The sequence below is a fragment of the Danio aesculapii genome, chromosome 4 (genome assembly GCF_903798145.1).
Source record: "Danio aesculapii chromosome 4, fDanAes4.1, whole genome shotgun sequence".
In the NCBI taxonomy this organism is placed as follows: domain Eukaryota; kingdom Metazoa; phylum Chordata; class Actinopteri; order Cypriniformes; family Danionidae; genus Danio; species Danio aesculapii.
Window position 1 is genome coordinate 33,785,726 of NC_079438.1, and position 11,776 is coordinate 33,797,501.

Sequence of the window (11,776 nt, forward strand, 5' to 3'; positions counted from 1 at the left end):
AAATCCCAATTGTATCCATCTGTTCCTAAATAATTTTATGTTGGCTGCATGGATTTTTCGCGTTTTTTTTTCTTAAAATAAATAACTCGTGCTACAAAATATATTCTGAATATGAATGGGATTCAAAATTAGGCGCAGCTCCTGGTCATCTTTTCCTGGCCCACTTTATTCAATTAGTCCAGGCTGTTGGGCCCCGCCCCTACTGATGACACCACAGACCCTCCTTAAGTTGCGTCGCGCCACAGCTGTCTGCGAGCATTGAGCTGACTGGCGCCATCCTGAAAGAATGCCTTCACTGTAAAAAAACACAGAGAGAGCAGTGCATTCAGAGACAGAGGGAGTGAGCACTAGAGAGAGAGAGAGAGTGAGAGAGCTAGAGAGGGAGGGATGGAAACAGGGGAAGAGGGTTACTACTACTGCGCATAAACACAGTTTTGATCAAACTTGTGTTCAGTCAGAAGGCAGAAAACTTATCCAGATCAACCCGACTCGGCCTGAACCGTCACACTTACTTGCTGAGTCTACGCAACGCAACTGAGAGAGAAAACTTGCGGAACTTGACTCGCGTTTTGGATGCGTGCGCGGACTTATGACCAACTTTTGTATAAATGCATTGCATTTCTGAAGTTAATGCGCTTTAATTGAACGGACGGATCCAAGTTTGTATTCGAGCTTCTGACAATTTGTCAATGACAGAAAGAACACAAACAAACGGACGGACTTTGTAAAAACAAATTGTCTTGTTCAATTTCAGGTGATCGGAAGTAAAAAAAAATCGAACCAGTGGATTAAACAAAGGAGGAGTTTGGACTTCTTTGAACTTTCGTGTTGTGTGTATCGGCGAGTGTATGAACGTTTGTTAAAAAAATAAACGATGGAAGTAAGTCCGGAGCAGCACCGTTGGGTGACCCATCACACGGTCGGCCAGCATCCCGAGACACATCACCCAGGACTGGGACACTCCTATATGGACCCGTCGCAGTATCAACTTGCGGAAGATGTGGATGTATTGTTTAATATCGACGGACAGAGCAACCACCCGTACTACGGGAACCCGGTTCGGGCCGTGCAGAGATACCCACCGCCACCTCACAGTAAGTAAAGCAGTTCTAATTTAGCCTTCGTTTTTTAGAATATTATTTTATGAACTAACTGAATTAATATTATGTAAAGACAGGAACTGTTGCAATCATTGTATTGAGCATATCTTTTGAAAACTGTACTTTACGTGTGGCTTACCTGAAGTGGTGTGTCACTGGTTTCACATCTTTCTAGTACCCTGGTTATTTTTATTTTTAGGTTACACAATAATGACATAATATTAAACAATCCAATGTGATCATTTAATTTAAAAAAAGAAGTCCAAGGAAAAAGTGGTACACGTAAAATTAAATTATAAAGAAATGAATAAACACACGTTATTAGTTGAATTATGTTTAATGTATTATATTACGGTTAAAATATAATTACTAGCACAAGAAAGCTGGGATTTAATTTAAGGCTTTTGTTTTATATAGATTTTAATTTAATTCGTCACTCTAAACGATGAAGTGCATTTTTTCCTCTACTGGGTACTTGAATTCTAGTGCGGAAGAACAATTGCTTTAATTTATTGACATGACTTCCTGAGCGGAATGGGGCAAAGCGTGACCTCGTTTTTTCTGAATTACCCCATCTCTAAACACATCAAAACTTTCAAAATCCGTTCAGCATCAATAGATACTAGTGGGCAAGATATCGAAAGTCGTTTGAAAGTGAGAAACTCACGAGGGCTGTTAATTTTGGGACCCTTCCCAGCGCCATCGAAAGCCTCTCACAGTAATGTAGGCCTTTGACGTGCAGTTTCACAGTTTACTCATTTAGTAAAGTTGCACTAGTTCTTTTATGCAATAACAGGTTGTTGCTAAAAGGGGGTTCAGCTAAATACTAGATATGCGTATAAAACAAATGAATCGAAATTGTAAGCATTCATACTGACTGCAATTGTTTCTATTTACAATTCATAATATGTTTATTTGTTACTGATTAGAATTTATTTAGACCAATTGATATGACGAATCCCACATCTCCACCTCGTTATGTCCTAACAACAGGCTTGTCTTTTGTTTTCGCAGGTAGTCAGATGTGTCGCCCATCGTTGCTGCACGGCTCTCTTCCTTGGCTCGATGGAGGTAAATCTATCGGCCCTCACCACAGTACCTCCCCCTGGAACCTCGGGCCTTTCCCCAAGACTTCCTTGCATCACAGTTCCCCTGGGCCTCTGTCCGTCTATCCTCCAGCCTCCTCCTCCTCGCTGTCCGCTGGCCACTCCAGCCCACATCTCTTCACCTTTCCCCCAACTCCACCCAAAGATGTGTCCCCTGACCCCGCAATTTCCACGTCAGGTTCGGGCTCATCCGTACGACAGGAAGACAAAGAGTGCATTAAGTACCAGGTGTCTCTGGCCGAAAGCATGAAGCTGGATTCGGCTCATAGTCGGAGCATGGCCTCTATCGGAGCAGGCGCGTCCTCCGCGCACCACCCCATCGCCACTTACCCTTCCTATGTACCCGATTATGGGCCGGGGCTCTTCCCACCAAGTAGCCTGATAGGTGGGTCCTCTTCTAGTTATGGTTCCAAAACGAGACCAAAAACAAGGTCCTCTTCAGGTAGGCGTGCGCTTTATTACCCTTTGATTTTTACTAACATAATCATAGCCAAATCATTCAGCATTAGCTTTATTTTTTTCCCTCCAAGAGCTCCTTCTGTTATTGTGCACTTGCCTTCTTTTTTCCTCAAAAACAGCCTCCCAGGTTAGCCAATTGCCAGACTATTGATTTAGACTTTTTTTTTACTCTGTGCCAAGACTTGGCTATCAAATTTGGGCACAGTCCACATCCTGTGTTCAAAGAGCATCAATTGCTTCACTTCTTAAATATGAAGGAATCTGATTTATGATATTATTTCAAAATAAGATGTAATAATTTCAGGAAATAATAATAATAGTAAAACAATAATATTCAGCCGTGATTATTTTCTGGAATTAATATTATTAATCTAAGCTATTTTCTAATCCTGATTAATTTATGATTCAGTAATATTAGCTTTTTGTTGTTTTGTTAGCCTATAGACTTTTCCTTTAACCGAAATGAAAGATTTTTTGCCCTGCACTATTTTCTTACCATATTCTGTTTAAAGAATATTACATCTAATCTCGTCTAGTTACAAAGCGGAATTAACTTCCCTGATTTATTAAACGTCGCTCAGTATATGCAGATGAGTCTACACGTTAAATGCGGAGCGCTTGGGTTTTCCGGATGTAGATGTGTGTGTATGTTTGTGTGTGTTTTCTCTCATCTCTTGCTCCTCTTGTGCCTCGCAGTGCACGGCCCCGTCTCTTTCGCGTTTATATGTTTAAGCTAATCCAATTATTTTCAGACTGCTGCACGCGACAGTTGCATTGTTTACTTTGCGCAGAAACTTTGATAGAGTCCGGATGCGCCGCGGATCGCTCAGAATAACGAATGAGCTGGCGCAATGCACCGCCGACATGCACAGACAGTGTTATCCAAACACACTGAAAATGATTTCAAAAGGTCAACCTTTTTTAATGCGATTAGCGAACGGACCATTTAAAAAAATCATGGTCTATTTATAAAACTGATTTAATGATAATTACATAAAATTCGTTTTAACGTCTATTACTGCTACTACTACTACTACTACTACTACTACTACTACTACTACTAATTATTATTGCAACTTTTAGATGTATATAGTAGTGTATACATCTAAAAGTTAAACAAATAATAATAAAATTGTATGTAATGTTATTTAATACTGTTGCATTTTAATTGTGAATTTAGAAGAGACTTAAGATTGCACAATAAGCACATATACGTAATCCAACGTGCATCCATTTAGGTTTTATTTTGAACTAAAATTACATTAAAATAAAGCAACAGAACACTCCTTTACACATTTGCGTGTATGTATCTGGGGCGACGTGCTCGTGAGGTCTGTGGGTTTGGGGCAGTTACAAGCACAAAGAGTCTCTGCCTCCACACATGATGGCAGAAATGCTGTCGGGAACAGAGGGGCTGCACGGCGAGGTTGTTTTTCGTTTCAGCGGAGCGACCGGAGGCGTGGGTCACTGAACATGTGAAGCGCGCGCCCTTCACCTGTCAGTCAAACGGAAAGAATGCCAATCAAGCGCTACGGTGTTTTAATTACGTAAAAAGAGCAGGTTACACAATGAGTTAATTAGACCTACGCTTTCACTCACCGTTACAGAATACATTCAGCATTATTTTAGCCTAAACATTTACTCGAGCACATCTTAATAATTCCCAGTCACGTGCTTTAACTAATAAACCGGGAGGTTGTTTCTTTGGAAAATCGGGCCATATATCCAGCAGCTATTTTATTTATATTTGCGATTCCCTATATTTTAATGAATGATGAAGGCATCGTTGTTTAGATCCAGCGCCATGATTCGTTTATCTCTGTGTACAATTTTCACAGCATTGCCTACTTAGAACCGCTAAGTTATTTGTTGATCTTATCAGATGATGTCACATTTGACGATTGAGGAGTTAAGCTCAGTGATGTCATGTTAGATAATGTTTTTCAATTGGTAATGCATTAATAATAATAATAATAATAATAATAATAATAATAATAATAATAAATGTTATTAATGCATTTCCAAATCCATACTTATTTTTATTAGTGCGACTGTTCAGCCTGTTTGCATTTTTGATATTTTCCCTTTTTTTACATTCCTGTGAATAATTCATTATTATTCTTAATCTGTGTATTATATTATTTGTGTATATTATTTGTCTCATATTTAATCAGCAATAATTCTCTTCAACGACCTAGCGACTGGCCACAATGTTTATGCGCACCAGTGGCATGGATTGTGTAGTTGTGCTTACGTGTGCATGTAAGTTGTGTTTTAGTGGCTCTAAAAATGAGATGTGCATGCGTGTGTGTATCTGTGTTTGCAGAGGGTAGAGAATGTGTAAACTGCGGGGCCACCTCGACTCCTCTGTGGCGGAGGGATGGCACCGGTCACTATTTGTGTAACGCCTGCGGACTTTACCACAAGATGAACGGACAGAACCGACCCCTCATCAAGCCCAAACGGAGGCTGGTATGTTGCTCTATGGCACTGTATTAATGACACTTCTGTCTTTTTCTCTTTCTCTACCCAGGAAGAAGTGTTAGCTGCAAGAAATTGACTCGCCAAGCGCAGGTGTCAATTCTTTTAGATTAAGCAGTTATTATTATTATTATTATTATTATTATTATTATTGTTAATAATAATAATAATGCCATTTTTTGTATCAGATTTTTTAATTTTATTTTGTTTCCACTCGACACAAATCCCCAGACAATTTAATTGTATCGCAAATATTGATGACACTGTGTGTCTACGTGTCAGCGTAAAGAAATTTGTCACGGAGCGACTTCAAAGTGTTGTGAAATGAGCGCTTATCTCAAATGAGTCCGCGTGGGAGGCGATCAGCTCCAACAGGTCAAATATGTCTGCAGAAATTAGGTTCAGTTCTGACAATATGCCATTCATCAGGGACACTGTTTCACAGGGATTTAATAAATGAGAGAGGAACAACTCTCTGCTTTCAATGGCCTGGCAGCACCGACACCGTCTCTCTTTAGGCTTTGGATAGAGTCGAGGCTCTTGAGGCGCAGAGAAATAGTCCGAGCTCTGCTATTTTGGCATTGGCCTTCTCTCGCTCTCTAATGTGAAAAGCCGACTTCCCAGGAAAAGACTGGCGGATATCTGAGCGCTGCTGATAAAACTCCTCGAACAACAGCGCTCGCTCCTGCAGTCTAAACACACGGGCGAGAACGCGCACACAGGAGTCACGACTTCAGATTGATCTTCTCAGCTCAAATGCTGGAGAAATAAAGAAGATAATGTACGAGGAATAGAGAATTACCTTTACAGAACAACAAATTTACCACAGAATTCGAATTTTATTCGTTTGCAAGTATAAATCTCTCCGAAAAAACTCACACGTTGCATTTTGACGATTCGATCACACGCATGAATTAATCGACTTTAATGACTCATCCCATTTCAGAACATTAAATGCAGCATTTCACTATGCCTGCATATTCCCGTCCTGCATAGTCCATTTCAAAATCATACTGATTTCTTTAATTCCATTGTATTTCAATCCAGTTTTTCCCTTTTTTATATTTTAACAATTGATTGCAAGTAATTGCTCATAATTAATAATTCTAACTGCTTTTCTTTTCTTTTTTTTTGCAAGCTATTTTAGTGCAGCATATAGATGTAAATAAAGATGGCTAATATCTAACTGAAGGTTGATGTTTAAACGTTGGATCCATTTCATGCTTTTTCTCCATCATTTAACGGGAAAATGTCATCAGTTTTAATGGGCACTATTTAAAACCAGTGCTTTCATGTCCTTTGTAAATATTTAGGTTTGAAAGGGCATGTGCGCAAGACACTATTTTTACCCATGAGCTTAAGGCACCAGTGTTTTGGAGATCTCTTTTCCTCTGACATATTTGTGCATCACTTAGAACCATTTGCAGCTTCAGGAAACAGAAGGGGTTGGGGGGGCCATTAGCACAGTAGGAATGCAATCATCATTTTAAGTTCCGCTATTATAAGTGTAATAACTGTGTTTTTTTTCTTTATGTGTGTCCATCAGTCTGCTGCCAGGCGAGCGGGGACCTCATGCGCAAACTGTCAAACGACCACGACGACACTGTGGCGGAGAAATGCCAACGGGGATCCCGTCTGCAATGCCTGCGGCCTGTATTACAAATTACACAATGTAAGCTCCCTAGCTGTCTTACACTTCTCTAGTAAGATATTTTCTATCTTCTCTTTGCATGCTTTCATGTCATGCCATTTCTTACTCTCTCTGTCTTCATTCCTTTATTTCTTCCTTTCAATCTGTTTTGTCTTTTGCGCATTGACTACTCTAACATGATTCAGCGTTTTTAGTCAATCACTATAATATGTTATTATTTTTCCATTCTCTGCATTTCGCAAGACCTATTCAATTGACCCTATTACAGTATTGGGATTTTCGCACCCCAGGAACATCTTAACCCATTATGAAAGCCAAAAATATTTTTCAGCGTTGCCCTAGTGGTCCCAACGACGTTAGAGTCAACTTCACGCAGAGATTTGGTTAGCTCTTCTTCAAATTATTATTTATTTTTATTCCCATTATGCTAGACCTTAACTGCTAGTACTGTTGAACTATTGAATTACACTTCAGTTGGTGGTATTTCTATGTTAAACATATGCCGGGGAACATTTTCATTCTACCTAATCAGCTCCGGTATCTTGTATCATCACACTTTGAGGCCCCACGCTCCTGTTTCACTCCTTTACCAGTCACGCAAACGCACCATGTTAAATCATTTTGCCATGTTGGTTTTGGCTGTTTCGTAAGAATTCAAAAAGAAAAACTTGACCTAGGTTATCAGGAAAACAATTAACACGTATTATCGTTTGAAACAACCAACAGTCTGGGCTAATTGGAAAATTAGATTGTTTTGGTACACCTTATTTTTCTGTTACGGTCAGCCTGCTTTGAATCAAATTCCAGATTTTGCATGCCAAATTGAGTGTTCTTCACTAACTCACATGTTCACATTATCACAATCACAATCACTCCCATCTCTCATTGAATGGTCAGGGATTTGTCATGAGTACTGATTTGTGGTTTTATTTGTATGTCTCTTAGTCTGGATCAGACATTTCATTCTCAATTTCTTTATGTGGTCACTAAAATCACAACTGAAAGCGTGTTTCTGATAGTTGACAACTATATACAGTGGAAGTCAGAATTATTAGCCCCCCTGTTTATTTTTTTCCACAAATTTTGTTTAACAGAGGGAAGATTTTTTTTAACACATTTCTAAACAATAGTTTTGATAACTCATTTCTAATAACTGATTTGTTTTATCTTTGCCATAATGACAGTAAATAATATTTTACAAGATATTTTTCAAGACACTTCTATACAGTTTAAAGTGACATTTAAAGGCTTAACTAGGTTAATTAGGTTAACTAGGCAGGTTAGGGTAATTAGACAAGTTATTGTATATTGATGGTTTGTTCTGTAGACTATTGAAAGAAATATAGCTTAAAGGGGCTAATAATTTTGACCTTAAAATGGATTTGAAAAAATTAAAAACTGCTTTTATTCTAGCCGAAATTAAACAAATAAGACTTTCTCCAAAAGAAAAAAATATTATCAGACATTCTGTGAAAATTTCCTTGCTCTGTTAAACATCATTTGGAAAATATTTAAGAAAGAAAAAACAATTCAAAGGGGGGCTAATGATTCTGACTTCAACTGTATGTTCACTTTGATGTCCAGTGGAGATGTTTTAATAAGCGAGCGAAGAATAACAGTGCAAATATCTATTCATATATTATAAATCAAAATGGTTAAATAACTGTAGAAAGCATAAGTCTGAAAGTTTCATAAACAAGCTCCCACCGCTCTTTCATTTAGTGTTTTAAGACAGGGAGAAAAAAAATCATCCAATTACGGGCTGAAATTGGCAGAGTTTGGCAAGCGGACACTGTGCTTGAGCCCGGCTGGCCCTAGTATGGGGTTTCTTTCTTTGGCAAGACTGACATCGTCTATGCTTGGCATCAGAGGCTAAATTCAGCCTAGTCCTGATATGACCCAACACACACACTTGTACATACACACTAAGAACATATATGTCTTATAATGACGCTGTATTACATAAAGCATTAAAGTGACCGACTTTGTTTAACCAAATCCTAATCCCAGTAACTGTGGTGTCAGCTTCCAACATGAAGCTGTAAGGAGAAATCGGAAATTAGATCTGTTTAATATCTCAAGTGTTTCTCCAAGACGGCAATTAAAGAGATCGAACTGATAGAAGGCTTTTTCTTAAAGGCAAAAGTTGCCTACTAAAAATAAAAGTTCTCATCCCATACCTGTATGACTTTCTTCGGTGGATCAAAAATGAAATCTTGTACTGTGTTTGCCTGTCTACTAACTTTATTTGTACAGACAAAAAAAATAATAAAACGCAGACATTTTTCCGAACTAATCTTCTTTTGAAAGGAAGGAAGTCATACAGGTTTGGATCAACAAAATGTTACATAAAAGACTCCTTTTAGGTCTTCTGTTTCTCAAAAGTTGTTCAGAGCATCTGAAAACATCTATCAAACTCTACTGTGAAGTCTGAAAGATTCTCAAAAGTCCGAAATTTAATTATAAACCAAGGTATCTGAGCTATTCTATCCACATTAATTTGTCTCCTTTGTGTCTATTTTTATTCCCCGTACGGAATTTTAGGAGAAACATCTGAGATTACGTTAATACTTGAAAGGAACACAACCGTCTCCTGAAAAATCAAGAGCAATAAAGTGTTCCTCTGGATGTCTTACGAAATTAAAACCGTGTAAAATTTTTCCATTATGCTCTGGTCTTATGTAACCGGGACTGTCCTGTGGCCATTATTAACACCTCCGCCTCTCTCGCTCTTTCTCCTTGCAGATCAACCGACCGCTCACCATGAAGAAGGAGGGCATCCAGACCCGGAACAGGAAGATGTCCAGCAAGTCCAAGAAGAGCAAAAAGTCCCATGACAGCATGGAGGATTTCTCCAAAAGCTTGATGGAAAAGAACAGTTCCTTCAGCCCGGCCGCCCTGTCGCGTCACATGACCTCGTTCCCTCCTTTTTCGCACTCGGGTCACATGCTCACCACACCCACCCCAATGCACCCATCCTCCAGCCTGCCCTTCGCCTCGCACCACCCATCCAGTATGGTGACGGCGATGGGCTAAAGCGACGGCCCTGCTACCTCCAATCTCCCACCGGTGGACATCTCAAAGCACCGTTAACCTTGAAGCCTGTCACCCGCCGCAACCCTCCAGCTCCCTCACGCGCTACATGGTCCCCACTTTGATACCTGTCCTGCTTAAAACCCCTAATTTCCCCCGCATTACCAGGAAAGAAAACAGACAGTAACTTTCTTCATCGCCCCTCCAAGCCTCGCACTGATGTCAACCTTCATTTGTGTACAAATGCCATCTTTCCTGTAGGCATCGAGGCACAAACTTTTACCATACTTTAAAGTAACCTTCTCTAATTCCCAAACCCCTTCTTCCTCTTGATCGCATCTCCTCTACTTCGCCCCCCCCCCCCCCCCCCCCCCCAACCTGTGAGACACGAGGAATCGAGCTGTGAATGATAACAGGAGATGAACTCTGCATATATTTGTAAAAAAAAATGTCTGAAATACATTTAATGAAGACTTTTTAAAAGAGCGAATAGGCGAGGACAGGAAATGCCCGCGGGCAGCTATTGATAAGAAGGGTACGACTTAAACCTGCAAGGTGGAATGACTCTGTCACGATTTCTATCCGAAAAGTAGGAGGTGAGATGTAGGGAGAGGAAACCTAGAATGGAAATGGTGTGTAATGCATTAAAACTCGTAGTCAGGTCTGTCTCGCAGACTTCCAGCTACTCTTCTGGATGTGTTATAGGTCTTGGGCAATTGGTTTGTGTTCACGCGTGCACACACACACACACACATGCATACACACACACTCACATATACACCCGAAAGACTTCTTTGGGCCCAGGTTATATGCATTGTGAAAAAAAAAGTTCCTGTATTTGTTATTTGTATGTATAATTCAGAGTACCAAAAATACGAAAGAAACAAAGATGTAGAATTATTTCTTTATGTAATGCAGACTGAATGGTTGTACAAATTTAATAATCACTAGTGTAAAAAGACTTGCTTTTTTGTTGCGTAATTTTTTTTCCTCTTTGAAAATAATAAACTAGTTTAATCTCTCTGTTGACATCATACAAGAACGCCATGCCGACAGCTTGTGTGCATTTTCATGTGAGTTTGTACGTTGTTTGAATGCAAGAGTGACTTTTTTTTTGTGGGTATATGGCACTGCGAATGTGTTATATCTGACACATGGCTTTCGCTTAGCCACAGGGACACCTCTAGATTTACCCAGAATGCTGCTGGCCACACACCAACAGGAAGCCTAGAAATAAATAGACATGTTGTGCACACTGTACACAACCTGAAACGCCGCACACCACCGACTTGAAATTGAAAATCTGTCAGCATTTCTTGTCACATCAGAAATGTTCTGAAATTGTCGGCGCAGTAGAAAAATTGAATATTTCCGCTGGCAAAATTTTATTCTGTTTAGTTTATTTAATTTTAATTTCAGTTTAAATGAGGAGGTTAACAGAAATAGTTCAAGATTAAGTTTTGGTGAGTTAATAAGTTGTATTACATAAAGTTGAGTTAAATCATTTTACCTCGCATTAAACTGACTTTAAAAATGACGATTTACTCACAATTACATTGTTTCAAACTTGTATGATATTCTATTTTTCACTGCTGAACAAATGAAGAATATGTTCATAACCAAAAAGTTGCTGGTCCCCATTTATTTCCACACTGCAAAACCTAACAGTGAAGATAACTAAATGAAATGAGTTGGTTTAACTTAGAATTTGGAAAATAGTTACTTTGACTCGATGAAAAAGTTATGGTAACTTATAAACTGATTATATTAAGCAGAACTCTAATCGAACGAGTTATGAATTAATAAATTATATGTTTGTGTTAACTCTAATGCTAGAACGAATACCTAACCATTTGAGTAGCTATATAGTTGTTTGCACTTAATTCGTTTAAGTTAATTAATAGTGATTTGATGACTGAAGTCAAAATGTTTAAGTTACTAATACT

The 11,776-nt window shown here is 39.0% G+C and overlaps 1 protein-coding gene across 3 annotated transcripts; it reads left to right on the plus strand.

Moving 5' to 3' along the window:
- Positions 1-262: 262 nt before the first annotated feature.
- Positions 263-10,791, plus strand: gata3 (GATA binding protein 3). 3 transcript variants are annotated; one of them, XM_056455521.1, is made up of 5 exons: positions 263-1,094; positions 2,115-2,648; positions 4,992-5,137; positions 6,693-6,818; positions 9,543-10,791. In XM_056455521.1, the coding sequence occupies exons 1-5, from the start codon at positions 875-877 to the stop codon at positions 9,831-9,833; spliced, it is 1,317 nt and encodes a 438-aa protein (XP_056311496.1). In that variant the 5' UTR covers positions 263-874; the 3' UTR covers positions 9,834-10,791. The 3 variants fall into 3 exon arrangements, with proteins under 3 accessions (XP_056311496.1, XP_056311498.1, XP_056311497.1); XM_056455523.1 differs by lacking the exon at positions 4,992-5,137 and adding an exon at positions 5,199-5,239; XM_056455522.1 differs by having other exon boundaries at positions 2,115-2,591.
- The last annotated feature ends 985 nt before the right edge of the window (positions 10,792-11,776 follow it).